Source organism: Botrytis fragariae (genome assembly GCF_013461495.1).
Source record: "Botrytis fragariae strain BVB16 chromosome Unknown tig00000001, whole genome shotgun sequence".
NCBI lineage: Eukaryota > Fungi > Ascomycota > Leotiomycetes > Helotiales > Sclerotiniaceae > Botrytis > Botrytis fragariae.
Genome location: NW_023500987.1, coordinates 613,796 through 637,775, shown reverse-complemented (window position 1 = coordinate 637,775; position 23,980 = coordinate 613,796). Strand labels below are relative to the sequence as shown.

General features: G+C 37.0%; 2 protein-coding genes across 2 annotated transcripts; one reads left to right on the top strand and one right to left on the bottom strand.

The window, feature by feature from the left end:
- Positions 1–438: 438 nt before the first annotated feature.
- Bfra_000191 (putative ph domain-containing protein) lies at positions 439–4,773 on the bottom strand (the record flags this gene model as incomplete). The annotated part of the gene is made up of 5 exons (XM_037330636.1): positions 439–3,359; positions 3,829–4,024; positions 4,079–4,236; positions 4,288–4,695; positions 4,758–4,773. The coding sequence occupies 5 exons, from the start codon at positions 4,771–4,773 to the stop codon at positions 439–441; spliced, it is 3,699 nt and encodes a 1,232-aa protein (XP_037196969.1).
- Positions 4,774–6,560: 1,787 nt separating this feature from the next.
- Positions 6,561–14,305, top strand: Bfra_000190 (putative duf726 domain protein; the record flags this gene model as incomplete). Its single annotated transcript, XM_037330635.1, has 8 exons — positions 6,561–6,754; positions 7,233–7,574; positions 7,628–8,310; positions 8,360–8,395; positions 9,115–9,204; positions 9,256–9,948; positions 10,565–12,834; positions 12,884–14,305. The coding sequence occupies 8 exons, from the start codon at positions 6,561–6,563 to the stop codon at positions 14,303–14,305; spliced, it is 5,730 nt and encodes a 1,909-aa protein (XP_037196968.1).
- Positions 14,306–23,980: the final 9,675 nt, after the last annotated feature.

The window sequence follows — 23,980 nt, the reverse complement described above, 5'->3', positions numbered from 1 at the left end:
TCCAGAATTCAAAATTTAGAATTATACATTCATTTGATTTACTCTTTTCTAAGCCAATACCCCTTCAAGTATTAAGGATCATGTAAGTTTGCCTCATCCTTTCGCTCTACAGCATCCATTCAACTAATATACTTGATTTACAAAAGAAAAGAAGATAAAAGAAGATGTGCCATTTCCAGGCTACGTCGAATTTATCCCCAACATTCAACTGCAATCAAATGTAGAAAACCCCCTCCATCCAGCCGTTTACGTGAGCCTTCACGCCATACCCCCGCTATGAACAAAAGAAAGAACGAGAAAAGAGACCAAAAGGAAAGACCAAAACATTTTACAAAAACAGGGATTGTCTCAATTCCAAACGACAATCTTTTTAAATCCAATTCACTTCAAGATTTTATAAGAATAACGCCAGGCTATGCTGTCAACCTAATACATATCCTACCCATAGTATCCAGAGTTCCTCTGTCCTTGCGTTGGTGGATATTGAGGGAAATATTGTTGTTGTTGAGAATATTGATGAGGGGAAGCTTGATATCCAGGAGAATGTGCTAAGGTTGTTTGGTATTGACCAGGAGAGTGAGCCAACGTTGGCTGATATTGTCCAGGTGAGTGAGCCAATGTTGTTTGATATTGACCAGGTGAGTGTGCCATAGTTGTTTGATATTGACCAGGTGAGTGGGCCAGAGTTGTTTGATATTGCCCTGGTGATTGCCCTGGTGTTGTCCATGCCGCTGCCTGAGGAAAGTTTGGCCCCATCCATGAACCTCTCTTACTTGGTACTGCAAACTGCGATGGTGAATAGTTGGTATTAGCATATTGGGACTGGCGACGGTTCTGCTCAGTTTGTTGCAAAAGACGAGTTTGTTCAGCTAATTGTTGATCAAGACGACGTTGCTCAGCTTGCTGCTGTTGCTGTTGTTGCTGTTGTTGAGCCAATTGCTGTTGACGAAGTGCAATTGCATGCTGTATCGACTGAGATTTGAGTCCTTGCTTGACATGTTGCTTTTCCTTCTCACGCGAACCAATAGCTCCAACGAGGCCAGCAGAAACAACGTTATCTTTATTGGTATTCTTAACCATGGCAATTAGGGGTCCACCAGTAATTTTAGCAACAAAGGCCTGCTCTCGGGCAGAGAGATTCGTTGTAACGGTGCCATTCCCAGAAGGCCCTAAAACTCTGTTTGCACCTCTGGAGCTTGGACGTAAGAGATCGGCTGAACTGCGACGTGCATGTTGCTGTTGACCATATACTTCAGCAGAGTTTAATAGATCTGTTGAGTTACGACGTGAGTTACGGTTTTGACCATGTCCTTCATTGAAATTTAACAAGTCTGCTGAGCTATGGCGTGAGTGACGATTTTGACCATGTCCTTCATTGAAATTTAATAAATCTGCTGAGCTGTGGCGTGAATGTTGACCTATAAGTGCACTGGAACGCTTAGAAGTTTGACCTGGCGTAGGGGAAGGGGTATATCGTCCAGGTGTTGGGGAAGGTGTGGCGCGTGCAGGCGTAGGAGAAGTTGCACGTAGAATGTTGCCCGAAGGTTGACGTTGGTGGATATATTGCGGTGTGGTAGCAGCAACCATGGAACGCTGTTGAACATACTCTTCCGCCGTCATACCTTGTTTGTGGCCAAAGGTATTATTAGCAGCGGTTGCGCTCATTCCAGGTTGCCAAGCTACTGCATTGCCGCTTGGAGATCTTTCATGACTTGGACGCTTTTCAGGACTGGACTGATTAAAATTATTCTGTTTAGGAGGCGGACTTGGAGAGTTTTGGCCGGGCGCTCGATTGAGATCAAAGGTAGGACCAAAATCGATATCAACCCCTTTTGACAATGTGTTTTCGTCACCATAAAGTGGTTGCCCAACTTCGATATTGCCGATGATCTTCTTCTTCCCTGCTCGAGGCTTTTCGACAGACTCTTGCGTGCGTACAGACCGCACAGACTTTTTGGTACTGGCATAATCTGGGGTACCAGTCGATGCAGCGTCGTCATATGCACTACTTAAATCGCTATTGTGTCTATTCATCTGCGGGAGCTTAAAGTCGTCTGCTTTAGGCAGTATCAAGTCGAAAGCGCCTGAATCGAGAATATGCTGAGTCAAGCTGCCAGAGCTGGAAGGTGGGTGCGACGAACTAGGGCTTGATTGGTTCTCTTCGCGTGTAGGGAGAGGCTTTCTTGAGATGCTTTGGCTGGTCTGTAAACGAGATGGTTGGCTTGAGGAGTTCTTTGGTGGGAGCATATCGTTTGAGAGATTCGGTTGTGATCTTGAATTAAAATTTGTATTATTAGATTGATAGTATTGGTTTTGATACGGTATTTGATCGCGGTTCGAGGGAAGAGTTGGCTCTTGTTCGTTACGAGGTTCGTAGGTTGCTACGATGCCTTCATTAATGATGTTATGGTTAGCAGGCATATGGTGATATCTGGTGACGTCTGACAGTACCCCTCTACCTTGATCTTCATCCTCCTCTATTCTATCATGCGTTTGAGCATTCAATCCTCGTCGATCTTGACTTTGGTAAGTGGCTGCAGCACCGGCAGCACCAGTTAACTGAGATAATGTTGCAGTAGACATGCGATTGTTCGCTTTTCGAAGATCTGTTGATTGCAGGGGTTTGCTAGGGGGTTTAGCGCCCGGCGCGTGTTTGAAAGCTGGGGGTGCAGCTACAGGTTCTGGAATCGTAACCGTTTGCAATTCTTGTAGTTCGCGAACTGGGGTTGCACTGGCTGCTTGCTCATCCTCTGAACTGAGGCGGTCGGGGGAAGGTGTAGCATCTTGTACGTATTTCAAACCTGAGCCAGTGTGCAGAGGTGGAATAGGAGCAGGTTCAAAAGCTCCATCAAAGACAGAAGGATTTTGATTTTGATCACGGCTTGGTGGTAGAGATTCAGATATTGACCTTTGATGAGACGGTCCTGAGGTCTTTGACGGTTGAAATGCAACAGGTGTCGAATCAGTTCTAGGGAGGCCGCTATAGCCAACATCTCCCGACGGACGGGCACCAAACTGTATCGATGGCGATGATCTAACCGATGCTGCATCGTCAAACTGAAGGCGAGTTCGAGGATTTCCTACACTATTGCGACTTCTTCTACTGCCGTACTGGCTATTTCTTTGGCTGTTGTTTCTGAGAGTCACCATTCGCTTAGCTGTCAAATCTTTCATTCTTCCTCTCCATTCAGACTCTAGCCAGTTAGCGCTACCTGGCTCTGATATTAGACTTGAAACATCGAGGGTTTCTAAATATCCATATCTTCGGTGTTCTGGCATTGCAAACATCAAACTTCTGGTATCATTTGTCTCTGCAATCAAACGACCAGGACGTCCATACAGACCAAACGTATCGTAGACTGGGAAAAGCCAACGGAGCATCATTTCAAAGCCACTTACAGCCGGATGCACCTCGGGCATGACGAATACGAATCCTTCGGATGTCAAGGGGGGTTGGAGTGAATCGTAATAGATCCCTCAACCTTGACTAAAGTGGAAGCATCGATGAGTGGTTTGGATTGGGGATATATGGCAAACGCAGAATATGCGTCGTTAATCGTCGCGATTGGTCGAATTTTTTTCGTCCTCTTGGAATCATAAAATTTGATGTCGCCTTTCAATATAGGGGTCGGGAGCGATCATATGCCGACCTCTTCTTTTGCGATTGTTTTTGTAATCTTTGGACTTCTTTTTCATCGGGTGGAGTAATTACGCACCAACATCGTCTCCAAGGCGTTCCAGCGCCAAATCTCACTCGGGCCCAGTCTGCAGTTTGGATTCTCGAGCGCTCCATGATGGGTCTGATGTTGTTTAATAATTTACCCTTACCAGCAATGAGCGCACCTGTATACGCTTCTTGTAATGACGCATGCTCAAACATACAGAGACGGATACCGGCGGTCCATTGAACCAACGAGTGATGTGAATTGAAGTGCAATAGGTATCTATTCTTGCCAGCTGTTGATATGCTGAGGACATTCTGCAAAGGCGCTTCTGTGGGTGACCTCGTGGGAAGGGATTCGATCTATAGACTATTAGTAGGTGGAATCATACCCATTTTGAGAAGAGTAGAAGTAACCATTTTGATCGAGGCATCTGTGAGATTGATAAACTTTGGAAGGACCTCTCCATCTTGGCCAGCCGCATCTAACTCTGCAGCATCCCACAATGAAAGGATAGTTCCCACAAGCTGTGCAAAACACTCTGTCCAGGTTCGGTCGGCATTGGCCTTGCCATCTGCATGATGTTAGATCATAATGCTCCACCAAGGTAGAACATAATACGTACGTATGTTTTGATCATCCAATTTTAAGAAATACCCTTCCTGGTACAGCTTATTGCTGTGACTATTCAAGAATGTGAAAATTGGTTGTAATTCCGGTAGAGTATCTTGGTTCACATCCATCAGTGGAGGCTGAAAGGTTTGTGCCATAGACGTTGGTCTAGAAGATGCTCGTTCCCGAGTTCGAGTCGGCTGAGGAGATGCGCGAACTTCGCTCGACGGCGATTCCTGGTGAGAGGGCATTTGGAAGCTCGAAGTTGGAAATGGCTCTCTTCCCGAGGACGACTTTCCTGTGTCTTGAGACCCTTGCTGTGTGTAGGATTCAGTTCGACTTCGTGCTCGACCTGTAGATGGAGGTGGTCGAGTAGGGCTATGAGAGTCTCTGTCCCTAAACTGGGACATGAACGACATAACTAAGGGAAAGAGCTATTTAGCAATGGTTGACTTGTAAATATGGTGGCGCATTCCAACGTACCTCGATTCCGGCCCATTGTGAATGATTTAATTTACTTTGAATGATAGTAAGTTGAGAAATCTATCAATGCAGCGGTGATTCCGCGAGCTCCGGATGACCCTTCAAATTGATATGGTGGACTTATTATAGCATGTACAATCTAATAAGTGCTCTGTGTTTTGTTCTTTCTTTGTCGGACTGTTGATTATATAACAGCACAATGATTCCCAATTTTAAAGCGCGGCGGCAAATATGGCTCGCAACGCTGCAAACAGAAGATGAATTGAAGCCAAATCCAAAAGAATGTCGAGGTTGAATTGGGAGTAATGTGATTAATGTTGAGGAATGATGAATGATGAATAATTTGGGGGGAAAGCAGGTGAATAATCTACCGGTATGCGCACTAATTCATGTACCTGCTTAGCATCTTGATATTTTTTTTGGGTTTGGCGGGATCTGGGGGACGTCACTTTTGTGAGACCAGGGAATGATGAGAGGATAAGAGGCGGGAGGTCCGACTACCGATGCTCAAAATAGAAAGAAAGATGATTAATGTGTATCTAGGTAGAGGAAGAGAATGAAATGGAAAATGGAAAATGGAAAATGGAAAATGGAAAATGGAAAATGGAAAATGGAAAAATGGAAAAGAATATATGATCGGTAATCTTGGATAACAAGAGATGATATTTCGAACCTTGGGCCAAATGATCATAAGGGGGAGTTTATTTGGGAGTGAAGGGTTCAAATTGATTTCACGGAGTAATTCGTGTGCATCACATGAAATGATTCAATTACGAGGTCTCATATCTCAGAACATGGGCGGAAGCACCGGACGAAAAGGGACATGTGTAGCAAGGTGCACATCGAGTATCCAGAGTATCCATCACATCAACAACACATGCAAACTATACTCGTCTGGTCGCTGAGAGCATGTATCATTTCCTCTTGGTGTGTCCATGGTTGAACAGCATCACGATTGGGTTCCAGACTTGGATCAAGATTTGTATGCATGCTAATAACCAGAAGTTCCCTTGTTCTACATTGTACACAGCACAGAACGATGGATGGTGCCATGCCTCTCTTGTCCCCAAAGCATCCTACAATTCACCGGTCTTGGCCAACGCCTAATAAAACTACTAACTGAAAATCCTCAACACATGGACGCGTCACTCTCTCTGGCCCCAAATAGCGTAAACTCATTTTAGTCATGCTTACTGGCGTATTCCAACTCAACACGCGCTGGGAAAAGGTTGCCAGTAAGTGCTGATCTGATCGCCTGTACCGGTAAATGCTGGATGCTGAGAAATGTCGAGAAATGTCGAGAAATGTCGAGAAATGTCGAGAAATGTCAACAAATGTCAACAAGAGATACGAGATCGTAACGCCGAGTATACCTTCATTGGTGGCTATGGAACCATCACAATCCACCTGCTAGCCCAAGGGGGCCCAGGTACCTATGCAAGCGGCTCTCTCAGCTCGTTTATCGGGTATCGGATCCATCAATTAATTGGCAATGGCTGTGTATTCTGAACGAGAGATATTTTCTACTTTGAACACCGACTCCGTAATGAGTTTCCGTATCTCCAACATCTCCAATCTCTTTCCATATCTCTCAGCGTCTCCAGTCTTTCTGAAACGTTATGATTACCAGACTGTTTGAAATCCGGTCCAAGCTCTCACCTACGAGAAAGGACCAACGCTCTCCCTTTCCTCTACACTCGGTAGAGTCCAATCAATTTGTCCGAGAAAGCCCTTCTGGCGGAAAGTTGCAGTGTCACCGTGATACGAAGAAGCTATCCATTTTGGTCCGGAAAGTTATAAAACATGCCTGCGGTGATCATCCTTTTAGGCGTGACAACGCAAATCGAAAGAGAAGCACTTTCACATTCAGCCGAATTCTCCGGATCATGCAAGATTATGTTCAGAGGACAGCACAGCCGGTCTAGACACTCACTAATCGATGCAGGCCAAGTCAAGCAACGCAGATATCAATTCGTCGTTTCATGGTCATGTAGAAAGTAAGCACGTGGTAGATTTGCATCGATGTATCACCATGTTAGCAGTGAACGGTGAATATGTCAATCTCGTTACGAAATCAATTGGTCCATTCATAATGTTTTCCGTCTCTCGCCCACTCTTGATTCAAATTCCTGCCTAGCAGCCTTTGTGAACCTTGTTATGCTCCACACAAATGGTCATTATCCACAGCTTTATTCAGCCTTAAGAAATCTATATTTATGACCTTCATCACGTGTCTGGTACGTACTTGATTCGTTATCGCGGTTGGTCCATGGCACAATGAAGGGTCTTATCGTCTAGAGTGCAATTTTGTGAAGGAGTTTCTCGATTCCTATCCCGACAACTTCCATCAACTCGACCACGAGGTAATTTTTCACCTCTGCGCATCAATCACGACGCTGGGATGAGGAGGTCGATTTGTCGAACAAACGTTGCGCAAGCTATACATAATCAATCCCGCCGTACCCTCATTCACAGTTCTCCGCGATGGCGCCCTGAATTGGCATTTTCGACATCTGCAGATGTCGATATACCACCATTTCGAAAAGAATCCCTTCCCTTCAAATTCGAAACTGGACTTGCCTTATTTGCCAAGAGAAAGCCTCGACCTTTTCCTCCTCCATTTCTATCACCTCCCTCAGGATCCTTTTCCGATCCCTTGAGTACTCATCATAGGAGTCGTGATAGAAGACCTTCGGTGAACGGCGAGGTAATTAGAGGATATACCAATGGCGACGATGCGGTTTACTCAAGTGATTACTTTATTGGCGCAAATGATGGTGTCGGAGCCTGGTCTACAAGAGACGGTGGTCATGCAGGGTTTGTGGCTTTCTCAAATCACGATATACCTTGGAGTGCTAACTTATTGTCAGTTTATGGTCAAGGCTGATATTACACTTCTGGGCTGCGGAAGTAGAGAATGATGCAAGGAGATCTCGACCTGCAGGAAAGTACTTTGAGCCGAATCCTATTGATTATCTACAAAAGGCGTATGAGCAAACGATTCAAGCCACTGCGAGTCCGAATAAATGGCAAGGCACAACTACAGCCACCGGGGCACAATTGCATTATAAACTGGATGATACAGATCTTACTGCGCCCGCCACTCCTCTTTTATACGTTACCAACATTGGCGATTCACAAGTACTAGTCATAAGACCGAAACAGGAAGAACGTGTTTTCAAAACTACAGAACAATGGCATTGGTTTGACTGTCCTCGACAACTTGGTACAAATAGCCCCGACACGCCTGTTAATAATGCTGTTATGGAGAAGGTTGAAATTGAGGAAGACGATGTCGTTCTTGCCATGTCTGATGGCGTAATTGACAATCTATGGGAGCATGAAATAATTGAAAGTGTTGTAAGCAGTATTCGTAAGTGGGAGCGAGGTGAAGGAGGTATAGGTACTGGAGATCGACAAGGTGGTGCTGGAGGTGGTATGAAATTTGTAGCCGATGAGCTTATGAAAGCTGCAAAAGTGATCGCGCAAGATCCTTTCGCAGAGAGTCCCTTCATGGAGCACGCTGTCGAGGAAGGTCTTGCTATGGAAGGAGGTGAGTAAAAAGAGGCTGACAAGCATACCATTTACTAATCGATTGCTAGGCAAACTAGACGACATAAGTGTAGTTGCAGCTCTATGTAAACGCAGTAACGGATGAAGTGAAGTAGTTGTATCGGTTGAGTTATCTGGGGCATATAGAATATGTCCTCGGGATTGAAGTGATTAGAAGCTGTTCATGTAATAGCAACTCGCGCCAAGAGGCATATAGAGACAGTTGTCAGGGGGAAGAAGAATACCAAACAGGAGATCTCGATGTGCGAGGAATGGAAATCGTGACAAGAGATGGGCAGAGTGAGGAGGTTCACGGGTGGGAGGAATACAAGGCGTACGAACCATCTATATAATAGGTATTGTCATTTAGGCAGTATATAGACTTTTGTACATTCATATAATATCAAGTAGAGACCTTGAAAGCACTCGCTAGATTCCTATCCTTTGGTTCTAGACTTGTTGGCTTAGCATGGCTAGCAGCAAATACTAGGAAGCCACTGGGCCATTGGGAAAACCCACCCTAGTTCCCGATAAGTCCTTATCGTTAAATTTATCCGATAAAAAAATTATCAATCTTCATCATCACATCTCTTACCATTTACCAATCTCAATCAATTGACCCTCAAACTTTCTTGAAGAATTCAAAAACATGAGAGGAAAAAGAGCGAAGCAATATAAAAAGCTCATGCAGCAATATGGCATGAGCTTTGGTTTCCGTGAAGCATATCAAGTACTTCGTGAGCTACCCATTATTGCGCATCCGTACCATTGCTCATTTTCAATGACTGACTTTCTCTCTCAACAGTTGACGCAGAGATTATTAAGGATGCCGATAGATTCAAGATGGACTTGGTCGGTGGTTTAGAGCGAACACTTCACGGTCAAGTGAAGCCTAGTATGTTCATATATTTTCATGTCCTGTCGCATTAATTACTGACATACATAGTGATTACACAATGCTCAATGCGCCATTTATATGCTGCTTCATCAGAACCAGGAGTTTCCTATCTCATCGACAAAGCAAAAACGTACGAGCGACGCCGTTGCGGTCATCTCCCAGAAGATTATCCCGAACCTCTCTCTGCCCGCGATTGTATCAAAGCAGTTGTTGACGGCAAAAACAATGGAACCAATAAACACAGATACGTAGTAGCAAGTCAAGATATAGAAGTTAGAAAGGCAATGAGGGCAATTCAGGGCGTACCTTTGGTATACATTAACAGGAGTGTTATGATTATGGAACCTATGGCAGAAACATCTACGGAGACGAGAGATAGAGAAGAAAGGTCGAAATTTAGACAAGGCATTAAGTCAGGACGAGCTTCAGGAAGTCTCAAGAGGAAGAGAAACGAAGGCGATGAGGACGATGACGAAGAATCAGCAAAGAAAGATATGGGTGTATCGGAAGGCGTTGCGAAAAAGAAGAAGAATGCACCAGGACCTAAAGGACCCAACCCATTAGCAATGAAGAAGAAAAAGAAGGTTGAGGGAGAAAGTACGAAGCCTAATGCGTCAAGCAAAGTGGCTGATGCAAATGATACGGGAGCGGATGGTTCAGAACCTATCAAACGCAAACGAAAACGTCTACATTCGAAGAAAAAGGCAGAGGATGGAGCTGATGGGGAAACGACAATTTCAAGTGAGAAAATGGATGAAACAGCTTAATATATACAGGAATATTGAGCAGAAAGTTACATATACATTAATTAAAACTTTAGAATGATACCCGAATAATAGGAATTAAGCTGTATGAAGATGTTTGTTGAAGTTACAGTAATGAAGAAATCGGGGAGCACGATTTTACGATTCCAATTCGTCATATAGGTAGGTCGCATTTGACCGACCCCCTGGATTACAGAACAAAGAAAATGGACCCCAAACTACGTATCAAGTAAAGATCAAATCTATTTAAAGTGTAACAACATAATGCTTCCTCAAAAGTTACAAGTACTCAAAAGTATTTCAGTCTTCACTGCCCATAAGCAATAAGCAATAAAACATCTGAATCATTACTATACCCTTACCCGTTAGAAAGCACGTTCCAATCGTTTACTGGTTCACTCACTGAGGAAGTGCATCGGTCATTCCCAAATCCCAAAATCCTGGTCAACTGGACGGTGTCTGTGTGTACGGTGTGTACGAAATCCATACAAAGCACAGAGCATCGACCTCGGAACACTTTTGTGCTTCAGAATCCATGGATCCGCGCGAGAACACATTTAATAATTGAACAACGAATGTCTAAGTGACGTTAGATGATTTATCTGTTAGAGACGCCACCTGCCCTGTGAGTCAAGGTGGTGGTCGAAGTGCTAGAAACAATATGCCACAGAGTGATGAGACCACCACAAATGCTAAGGAAGATGGCATTGTGGGACCGGGTACAGCTGTTCAAAATGGACCTGCAGAACTGGATGATTTTGGATTACCCCTCAAGAAGAGAGTTGTTCCAGAACCGGTAGCATATGATGAAGATTTGGAGAATATCGAATCGGAGGATAAGTCGATTGTCCCAGAAGATCGGAATGCTGAGACTAGAGAGAATGGATTGGAGAATGCGGATGTCACCAAGGGAGAGGCAGAAAAGGCAGACGATGTGAAGGATAACGGATCAGATAAAGAAGAAGAGGAGCTCAAGGATGTTCAAACAACGCCGTCGCCTGCGACCACGAATTCAGAACCTCAAGAACCGCACGAGACAACTCAGAATGAGGACTTGCCAGCTCATGGGCATCCGGCCCCTCAACAAACAATCGAAGAAGTCGCATCTACAAGTAAAGAAGCTCTGGCGGAATCGTCGGAACCTGCGAAGCCTGCAGAAGAGCCAAAATCAGCAGAAAGTTTAGAGAATTCTAGTGGCAACAATAACAGCAATGCGGTTCCCGTGGTGAATAACAGGAATAGTCGGATGGAACCGAGTCAGGGAACCAGTCAGGGAATCTCAGAATGGTCGCATCAACATACCACTGTACCTGATCCGAAAAGCCCACCTCAAGAAGATGATGAATGGCAAACAATGCCAGCTTATGCCCCATACGATATCTACGATGACGACAATAGGTTAATTGCAAAGGAGGCACACGAATCTGATGAAGAACCGGATGCATATGCAGGTTTAGGTGGTGCTGGTAGAGGATATACTAGAGTTCAACTTGACGAAGATGCTCAATCTGCGACGAGTTTGGATGAGAACACACAATACCTTTTCAAAGATGTTCATGGCACTGGAGCTGGAGAAGTGGAAGATGAGGAGCAGCGAGATGCAGTTTCTCAAATGCAAGCTACTAAGGATCTTTTAACGGAAGGGCAAAGGATTGCATATGTTGGCATGACTCGACTTATTCTTTCTAAAATGCTTGAACAACAGGAATTGTTGGTGTCAGCAAAGAAAGGAAACAAGAAAGAATTGCAAGTTTCAGCTGAAGCTATGAAAATGTGGACTCAAAAAATGATGGTTCGGCTATATGCGCACATGGAAATCAGTACAGATGAACAGATCATGATTGAGCAATTGGCTGAACATGGAGTAGTCCCTTCGGATCTGACAGGAACTCTCATGCAAAATGCACGAGTAAAGAATCCTATGGCCGAGAAAGCTCATTCAAGTAAAGACTCGGTTGCTTCTGGTAGAAGTCCTAGGGAATCCATCTCATCTCCGCGATTACCACGAGATTCCATACAGTCTCCACGCTTACCACAATCACCTTTAAGTCCACAAACTCCTCGACGATATGATGAGGAAGAACCGGCTGCTGTACCTCCACCATACCAAGAACATGAAGGCGAAGATTTACCTGAAGTTCGAACTCCTTCACAGCTTCCCACTACTAAGAATATTGATATCGATCTTCGCTGGACTGTTCTTTGTGATCTATTCTTGACGTTGATTGCGGACTCAGTCTATGATGCACGATCTAGAACTTTATTAGAAAAGGTTGGCGATAATATGGAAGTTTCCTGGTTAGAAATCTGTCGTTTTGAGAAACGAGTAACAGATGCCTTGGAAATGCAACAAGCAGCCGAAAAGGAGAATTGGAATGAGGATGATCATAAAGAGAATAGGAGAAAAATGGCTCTCAAGAAAAGATATTTGATGATGGGTCTTGCTACCGTTGGTGGAAGTTTAGTCATTGGACTTTCCGCAGGTCTTCTGGCACCTGTTATAGGAGCAGGTCTCGCTGCTGGTTTCACTACAATCGGTGTAGCAGGTACTAGTGGCTTCCTTGCTGGTTCTGCAGGTGCTGCTATCATCACAACGGGTGCCGCCACTTCAGGTGGTTTTATTGCGATCAAGGCTGCAAATCGTAGAACTGGAGCGGTCAAAACTTTTGAGTATAGGCCATTGCATAATAATAAGCGAGTCAACTTAATTATCACAGTCTCGGGATGGATGACGGGTAAAGTTGATGATGTTCGCTTGCCATATAGTACAGTAGATCCGATCATGGGAGATATATATTCGGTTCTTTGGGAGCCGGAAATGCTTACAAGTATGGGAGATACCATTAATATTCTAGCAACAGAGGTAAGGTTTGATTTTCTCAGCACACACTGTATCTACTAACGTATTTTAGGCTTTAACTCAAGGTCTTCAACAAGTTCTCGGAAGTACTATCCTTATTGGTTTGATGGCTGCTTTACAATTACCAGTCGTTTTGACCAAACTTTCATATCTCATCGATAACCCATGGACGGTTTCCCTTGACCGTGCAAATGCGGCAGGTCTTATTCTTGCAGACTCGCTTATTGATCGAAACCTTGGTACCAGACCAATCACTTTCGTGGGATATTCTCTTGGCTCTCGTGTCATCTTCTCATGTCTAAAGGAACTCGCCAAGAAAGGCGCGTACGGATTGGTTCAGAATGTTTACCTATTTGGTTCACCTAATGTGGTGAATCAGGACGACTATCTAAAAGCTAGATCCGTTGTGGCTGGTAGATTTGTCAATGGATATGCAAGGAATGATTGGATTCTAGGATATCTTTTCCGTCTTACTAGTGGTGGCATCAGACGTGTAGCAGGTCTTGCACCGGTTGAGAATGTTCCTGGAATAGAGAATGTGGATGTTACCGATCTAGTACCAGGACATATGGCATATCGTACTGCCATGCCCAAACTTCTTCGAGAGGTGGGATGGGAAGTTGAGAGCGACGAGTTTACTGAAATCGAAGATCCGGACCCGGAAAATCATGCAGAAAGACAGAGAGAACTTATTAATGAGATCGAGGAAGCCCGAAAAGAATTCGAGAAGAAAGAGAAAGAAGGGAAAGGAAGATTTAGTTTCTTCGGTCGTAAAAAGAAATCGGCCGTCGAACGTAAAGAATGGGAGACATATGTGGAAAGTTCAAAGAATGAGCAGAGTCGTGATTCAAGCCGATCTGGAACAGAGGATGGCCAAGGGAATAATCATGGCATTCTTTTCGACATCGACGCTATTCGTGCAGAAGTTGCTAGTGGAGTTGCAGCCGATGGTGGTAGCAACGAGCATATGGAGGTTAAAGAACTCAAATCCACACTTCCACCCATGAAACTCAGCCTCGCCTCTTCATCGAATAGTCCACAATCCAGTCCACGCAACTCTCTTCGACCAACAAAAAGCGATGATGCAAGTACGACATTACATGCCTATGATTATCGTTCGCCAGGTCATTCTCCTCGTCCTTCAAATGGGTTTGGTGCAGGCTCAACATATTCGTACTCGAATTCAAATTCTCGACAAGATCTCGCGAGGAATTCACCATATCTGGCTCAGGAACCTGAGGATGAACTTGAGATGACTTTTGATACGGCGTATCATTCTCCTCCTCATTCGGCCAATGTTAGTAGTACAAGGCTACCTGAGAGAGGACATACAAGTTTCCATTCTTTGGGTCATGTAGCTGATGGTAATGGTGCATTTGGAGGTGGTTTCGATGGGACTGGATCGAGTAGTGCAAGACCGGAATTAAAATCGGCCTCTACATTGCCATTGGGAATGGGGCTGGAGTGGGAGTAGGGCTGGGATTGGGGGTTACGGGAATGGGAATGGGATACGTGGCGGAAAAAAATGCGTGGGCGGATGATGATGAGGATGAATTTGCGGGGGTGGGGGAGAGGAGGAAATTGAGATGACTTTTGCATAATTGGATTTGATTTTGATCTTGCGCTTCTTGGTGCGGGGTGCGTGCATTGCATTGTATGGATGGATTATTTTATACGTATGGATGGGATGGGATGGGTTGGTTGGTTGGTTGGTTGGTTGGTTGGTTGTAACGTAAATCAAATCAGAATAGGGGGGTGAAAAGGTTGAAGAGAGAAGAAAGGAAGAGAAAGAGATAGACTTAATGTGCATATATATATGGATATATGGGTTAGCGTGGAATAGATGCATGCATGGTATGATAGCATGATGTATTCGAGTATTCGAGTAAGCAATTGAGATGGATGTTTACGATTGATGAATGAGTGGGCAGATGGATCGATGGTGATTGTGATGGTGATTGTGGAGTAGTAGTAGTAGATATGCAAATTAAGATACAGAAGATAAATACAGAAGATACAGATACAGATGAATTCTATATATCATATCATATCATATTTTATGTCATTGTGAAGGAGTTGGTGTTGGGAATGTTTGGGTCTCTGAGAGTTGTTATGTTTGAGTGTGAGGAGAGGGAGAGGTGTCACGATCACATACTAGAGTATATCACAGAGGTCAAATAACTAGAATCAGAAAGCTAAAGAGGAAAGAGATCCTTAAGGGATCTCTTTATCTCTTATATAGTAACAATCGCCTTAGTTCAAGCTAGCCTTGAACTAGGGTTATGATGAGTTATCACTATGTCACGTGATATTCGTCACATAAACTACAGTTACTCAATCTATACAAAAAGCTGTATAATATATTTTATGTATTATTATTAGAGAAATATAATATTATAGGAGCTGCCTTTAGGGTTATATAGAAGTGTCTAAAGATCTCTCGAGATAGTTTAGACTAAACTTTAAATAGGAATTCAATAAGATTATAATTAATTATAATTCTTATAATTATAATAATAAAACTAATGATTGTTTTTGAATATAAAGCTTTATATTATAATAAAACTTATTCTCTATATAAATCTTTATATTAAAGTCGATTAATAAATCGATTAATAAATCGATCAATAAGTCAATCAGCTTTTAATTATATAATATTTATTCTATGATTCCTATCGTAGGTCATAGGCTAATAATATGTAATATGGAAGCTGGCTCTAGTTAACGACTAAAATGGATTATATAAGCAGTGTAACACGTGATATTAAAGAATCTGTATTTAATAATAATCTCTCTTATTTTATATTCAAAAGGAAAAAGATCTCTTTTTATGCTTTTTCTATTAATTCAGTATTTCCGCTTTCATAAATCCCTTGTAGATCTCTTCCTAATCCGTTCATTCTTTCGAAATAAAGCCTCTTTTTGTTTTCTTTATTTTACAGCTGTTTTCGTATTTTATGGCCATTTTCGAATTAATGATCGTTTTCGGATTAATGGTCGTTTTCGGATTAATAATCGCTTTTGTAAGCTTATAAGTGATGATCATATGATCTGATTATATAATAGGCTAATTTTAGATTGAATGCCTTTAAAAAGATATATATATTATATTATTTTTTAATTAAAACAATAATTCCTATTGTTCTAGTTTGTCCTTTTATTCTAAAACTAATCCTCTAGAACATTATTAATCCTAATAAAGCCTTTCTTGCTTATTGTATTCTATTCTTTCTGGGATCTATTATCCTAGAAACTATATCCTACGATTTAGGGTAATGTGGTTTATCAGTACGTGCACCATATCAGTATGTGCACCATTTTTTTTACATACAAAAAAAGACTGTGCGTAACCGTGCACTTTCTTTATTTATCGATGTAATTTAATTTTTTCTTAAAAATGTCATATTTATCTATATAGATAATATAAAAATGAAACAAAATTTTTAAATTTTAGAATTAAAAAAAAGTTATTCAAAGAAATAGGTTTTTGTAACGTAAAGTGTGACAAATTTGAGCTATGATTGAGATATTTATAAAAGAATTAAGATTTATAAATATTCTATTCTTATTCTTTATAAAGAATTTTTAAAAAAATAAAAAATAATGACTAGTTATTTAAATAAAAATATTAATAAAAAGCTAATTTTGGTGTGTTTCGAAGTGGTGCATATGCTGATATGGTGCACGTACTGATAAACCACGTTATCTTATAACTAATACTATATACATGCCTGAGGCTTTCCTTGGGTGCCTAGTGCCTTTCGGTATACTGTAGCTGAATCACTGAGGCCTATAATACTATTATAGCCTATACGTTGGTGATTCTACAGCCTGTTACCAACCCGTCGTAACATGTAAGGCTCTAAAAAACAAAGAGTTCTAGAGTTATTTTATTATAAAATTATTAGTTTGAGAAGGATATAAAAGACATAGTACCTACAAACTATAGGTTCTAATTGTCTATATTATATTCTATCTAAAGAGCTAGCTATATACAGGAAGTAGTAGATCTTATATAGATCTACTGAAAAAGCTAGTCTCTGTCACGGATCGCACTCAATCGCAATGCGATCGCTCACGTGCGCGTATGCGCATGTGCACGATTATGTATATATAGCTAGTATATAGGAGCGCTCTATAAGCGCTTTGCTCTCGATTCTATAGTTGTAGATTCTAAGGATAAATTGTATCCTGCTCTTGCAATTCTTCTAAAGCAAAGTGTTACATTATCTACAACTCATTATATAACTGTATGGCTATCTGGTGGTCGATTAAATAATACCTTATAACTTAATACCTTCTTGAGTGAATTATATAAATTCGATATTACTTATAGAAAAAAGATCTATTCCAATTAATTCTCAATAAAGATAATTCACTAACAAATATACAAGTTATAAGTACTACTACTATATCTATATTTATCAATCCTAATGTTAATCTATTTGTATCAATGTTTAGTGTATAATAGTCCCCAGTCAGCTTATTTGCTCAATCTGATTGAGAGCAAACTTATGCAAGCAATAACAATATTGTTTTTGAATCTAGTATTAATCTTGGTAGAAAGAGAAAGGATAAAGAAAGGGGAACTATTTATTAATCTTGAGATAATATTGCTCAAATCGATGCCCAAATGTAATTAATCATAGATCAAATGTAAGCATTTGAATTCTTATAAAAACAAGTTGCTAGATTATAAGCATAAATTAATAATGTTTAAAGTACCGTTAATCTATTTTATATTATCTCTCAGCAACCTTATACATTTTCTTTTAAGAAAAATGGAATCCGGACTTTTAACGTTTTTATGAAATCTATTGAGCAGAATACTCTTATGTTTAAAAAGAAGAAAAATCGTTTTCGAGGATGCACTTTGGAACAATCTTGTTTTCATTTAGAAAAGAATATTTATTTATCAATAGTTGTACTTAATCACAATTCGCTATTCTATTAAATATTCTATTTTCGTTTTGATATTGTTTTTACAAAAAAACTATATATTTCGAAACCCATTAATCTTTTATCAAAACTTAAAGATAGTATGAAATCAAAAGTAGGTTTATAGTAATTATTAGTTATAAAATAATTAAAACTATATATAATATTGTTTATCTTAGAATCACAATATTGATTTTATGTAGCAAATTAGATAGAAAAAGAAGCTTAATAATATCTATACTCTTTATATACTCAAGTCCCTTTCTTAATGGGATTATAATTGGTTGATAAGTTCGTAGCAATTTATAAAAATCCTATCAAAGTCGATCATGTACAAATTGAATATGAATATTGGATTATACCTAATAATACCCAAAAAGGTAACTTTGTATTATAATATCGAAAGTTTTAATTACTTACTATACAAATGGAAATCATTAATAATAAAACTCTTTTTCGCGATTTGAAAAGAAAAATATCTGATTTCCTTTAATAAGTTATTGGTCTTTATATCAAAGATTATATTATTATTAAAGACTTTGTTAGTAAGCTTATGGAGATTAACGAATTCAAAGTTACTATTTGAGAATATAATTATTATAAATAGATTAAAGAAATTTTAAATAAGAAAATTACTAATAATACTTTTATACAAAATATATTTAAGGGCACTTTCTGTATATATAATAACTCTACTCTATCTTCTCAATTTTATTCCCAAAATCCCTTTTATATTCCAAATAACTATATAGAAATCTTTAAATCAAATATTACTCTATTTTTAGGAAACAATTTCAATTATAATATTATATCTTTTTTGCTGGGAGCTAATTATGATTCGATTTTATGTATAAATAATTTTAGTATTATAACCGAAATCAAAGAAATTGGAGAGGATAAAGATTCTTGTGAAAATTTTCATAATGTTGAGAAGGGTTTGAATCTAGAAGTATAAGTGGAAATTATTAAATCCGCTTGTAATACCGAAAACCAATATTTAAATTAATATGTTTAGGTAGAAATTCCTTTTTAAATATAATTCGAAATATGAGATTCCTTGATTTAACAAAATTAATAAGAAATGATTTTATAAATCTATTTTGTATACTTTCGAAAAATAAATATTTATTTCAAACTCAATCTCTTATAGACTTTGAAGTAAACAATTTTGCTTTTATTAATAAGATACTTTTTATATTATTATTTCTTATATTTAAATCTTATTATTTATTATTTAATCTTTTTATTAAAGTCAAAAGCTATAATAATATAAAAAGTAAAGCAATTACTTATTATATATTTCTTAATTTTATTATTGATATTCGATAATAATCCTATTTACCATTCCTCATTATCGATTTAGAATTATATAATATAATTTTAGACTATATATAACTAGCAGAGACTTGAATTAAAGTAGATTATTTTAATCAAAATCTCAACTAGTCTATAGAGTATCCTTCTATTATTTTATTATTAAAGAATATACCTTTAATTAAGAATAACCTTCAAAACTATAAAATCAATTGTTTGAAGCAGAAAGATATAAATAATTAGAATATTCGATTAGATTAGATATACTATTAACTGGATAGTAAACAACAGAGTATAATAACGATTATATTAGAAATACTTATTACATTTCCAAAAAAGATTAGTATAATAGAAATAGTATTCATTGAAGCTTAGACTTTAATTAATCTAAAAAAGAAATTTGCTTTCAATCAAATATCTATTCAAGCGATGTACAAATCTCTTCTTCTTTGTATTTCTGATATATTCAACATTTGTATACTCAAATTGATCCAATTTCAATTCATTTATAAGAAAAGCAGGAATTATAAGATCTTTATAGTTACCTGTACAGAGATCAATAATATTATCTTACTTCACAAATGTAATTAAGAAAAAGACTGCTATATCTCAAATATAGTTTCTATTTTGAAAAATTCAAAACCAGAAACTTTAATTACTTTTAATTGTGTTATTGTAGATGTTGAGATAAAATTATTGATTCTCAAAGCTTATCAATAATATTATTAAGCATTCTTCAAATATGAATCGGATATTCTATTTCCTCTTCAATTATATAATTATAAGATTATATTGGAAGGAAAAAGTAAAAAAGCTCTCAAATATAGTTTTTTATATAAAATATTCTTTAAATAATTGGAAATTATTAAAGAATATATTATTGAAAATCTTATAAAAGGATTTATAGAATTTAGTTAAGTTTTATTTGTAGTATTAATTCTTTTTGTAAGAAAGCTGAATGGAAGTTTAAGATTTTGTATAGACTTTCAATTGTTTAATTCTTTAATATATAAAGATAGGTATTTTCTATCTTTTATTGATAAAATATTTGTATAATTTGTTGGTACAAAGGTGTATATCAAACTAGATATTCGATAAGTGTTTTATTATATTTGTATGGATTCTATTTCCAAAGAGTATATCATTTTTTGTATTTAATATGGTTTCTATAGATGTAAAGTTTTATTCTTTAAATTAATAAACGGCTTTACAATTTATTAATAATATATAAACAATATTCTATTTAACTATTTAAATAATTTTTATACTATTTATCTCAATAATATATTAATTTATTTTGAAAATGAAGATAAATATAAGGAATATATTAAATATATTCTCGAACAATTTAAGTTTATTAATTTACAAGCAAATCTCAAAAAATGCGAATTTAATATCAAATGTATTAAGTATTTAGGTTTTATTATTTCTATTGAGAGAGTATAAATCGATTTAAAGAAGATTAAAATAATTGTTACTTAGATTTATTCTATTATTATAAAAGGTATCTAATTGTTTCTAGGTTTTTATAACTTTTATTGCCAATTTATTAAGAATTATAATATAATAATAAAACCTCTCTACGAATTTATAAAAGTGAATATCAAATTCTACTTTAATAAAATCTATCAAATCGTATTTAATATATTCAAAAATAAATTCATCTCTGTTTCTCTCCTATAGTATTACAATTATATATTACTTTGTATACTAGAAACTAATGTATTTGATAATGTAGTTGCTAGTGTACTATCTTAGAAGTATAATAACAAATGGTTATTAATTGTTTATTTTTCGAAAACGATAATTATTGTTAAGCTGAATTATAAAGTTTATAATAAAGAAATGCTTGCGATCATTAAATCCCTAGGCTATTGGAAAACCAAATTTGTTGAATCTTTGTATCAAATCAAAGTATATATCAATTACAAAGCTTTCGAGTACTTTATATCAATTAAATAGTTAAACGTTTGTTAAGTATATTGGGTAGAACTATTTATTGATTATAACTTTATTATTATGTACTGTGTTAGAAAGAACAATCTTCTTGCAAATGTGCTTATATGCTGTATTAACAAATTGGATTAATAGAATAGTATTAAAAAGAAGAATCATTTACAATAGTTTATCAAAGATAATTAAATGAATATTAAAATCATATATAAATCTTTATGGTGAGATCTGGATGTAGTTGCAAATATTGATATATATATAATCACTCTACTTTTTGATATCGTAAATCGAATTATTGAAGTAAATAGATTTCACTCGAATCTAGAAGCTTTATGTATATAGATTACCAAAACGCATAGGCATTTTACATTCAAGAAAGAACTCTTGTTTTACAATAATCAACTTTATATACCAAATACCGATAATCTACAAATCTACCTGATTTACGAAATTCATAACTCAATCTCAATTGCATATCTTAATGTAAAGAAGATATTTGTTTTTTTAATAAAATAATACTATTGGAATAAAATAATTCAAATTGTAGAACAATATATATAGAACTATCACTAATACAAGCACAACTTTATTTCAAGAGATTGTACTCTCAGTTTTTTATATCTATTACTTATTCTAATTTGAGCTTAGTAATATATCATTATGGATTATTACAATTTCAATAAAGATAAATACAATTATAATAATATATTTGTTATAATTAATCGATTTACTAAATAAGCAATTTCTATATTATATTATAAATCGATTAATTCAAAAGATCAAGTTTGTTTATATTTGTACCATATTTACAGGTATTATAGGTTTTCAGAGTTTATAGTCTCTAATTGTGATTCTCAATTTATATCAATTTTCTAGAAAGAATTCAATAATATTTTAGGAATGTAAGTTAAATGCTTGACCGTTTATTATCTGCAAATTGATAATCAAACTAAGATTTACAATCAGTATCTTTAGTAGTATTTGTAATCTTTTATAAACTACTATCAAAATAATTAATTTGAATTCCTACTAATGATAGATTATGTTCAATTCATACTTTTATACAAATCTTTAGGCAGTTAATCTCTATATAAAACTTTGTATAGCTATCTACCTTGCAATCCCTAGGATTGGAAACCCGATTCAACCCCACCAACCGATGATCTGAATATAACTAATATTAGAGAATATACCAAATGCAATAAACTAGCTCTCGATTGAGCAAAAGAGAGTATCTTGCATACACAAAAAAAGATATCTCAATCAGCTAATTCGCATCGCCGACCGGTAGACTTCGATGTTGGAGATTGAGTATAGCTTAATATAAAGGACTTTCCAATACAACAACCTTCCAAAAAACTGAATTACTCTACTTAGAGAAAATTCAAGATTATTAGATATACCAGAAATTCTTTTAAATTAAACCTACCTTCAACTATAAAAGTCTACCTAGTATTTCCATCTAGCAAGCTTCGCAAAGCGGTCAACAATCTACTTCCCAAATAAATCCTCGAATCATTGCCTTCAATAAATATCATTGGTGATATTGAATGAGAAGTAGAATATATCCTTGCTGTTAAGAAAGTATGTAGACAATTTAAATATAGGATATTGTGATTAAATATTGATAACAATCTCACCTAATATCCTGCCTCTGACTTAAAAACTGCCCCGCACTATTTCTGTAATTTCCACCTACAAAATTCCACTCTGCTAAAACCCCCTATACACTTACTAGAATGGATTTATCTTTATAAGAATGGAAAGGATAATTACGATTTTATAAACAATAATCAATATATAAATGAAAAAGATCGAAAGAACTTCTTTAATTTATTATTATAACAAAAAAAATCCTAATCTAACGAAAGACTGAAAAAGATTGAATAAAAACTAAATTATTAAGCTAACACAATAAAGAAAGTCTTTTCCTTTATTCAACAGGCTTAAATCAAATTAGAAAGAAAACCCTTGTGGGCATCAATAGTTACAATCGAGTGAAATACAATAACAAAGACTGGATAATTTAAACCGAAATATTAATTAAGTTCTTAACTAATAACAATAACAAGAATATACACAATAATTATAAGTTTAAAGATAAGACGACTCTTAGTTGCAATATATATAATAATAAGATCGAGCTTGTACTCAGTTTTATTCAATTACTTATGAGCTGCTGAAAGTTTCACTTCTACCTGAATCATAGCGAGTTGATACTGTTGCTCTAATTCATCTCCCCACTCTATAGTCTTGATTATATAACGCTTTGTGTTTTTCCGAGCAAAGATGAGAAAAAGTATTTCTTTCAAAACGCAATTCTTCAATTCCTTCTGTAAGTCAAGCTAAATAAAAGTTAGTATTACTATTAATCTCAAAACAGCTAATACTTATCTCTACCATATTACCATACAGAGCTATAGCTGATTGATACTGAAGAAACATCTTGCGAGTATTCCCCTCAAGTAAGCGTTTATACTTATACTTGCTAATCAAATAAAGCAAACAGCAAGATTGACTAGATGATTAGTCAGGAAGTTGATAGCAAATACTATTCCTCTTACCAGAAACATAACTATGAACATAGTTAATACAAACCCAATCATTCTTCCAAATATATTGTTCCTATTATAATACTGTCTTCTTTAATGATCTTTTATTTAGAAATCCCAATTTATTAATATCGATAAAGCCAATGCTTTTATAACAAACCATATCAAATTTACAATTAGATTGACTTTAGTATAAAGCCTTCAAGATCTTCTTCCCTATTATAATATCCCTATTAGTCCCGAGTTTATAAAAATGATATATCACTATGGCCAACTTATCAGCAAACTTCGTTTTGTAATCTTCAATACAATCAATAAATAGATTGTATTCCTCTTCTAAGTTTTATTTTGATAAACAATGGAACAGATACATCCACTAAGTATATCGAAGA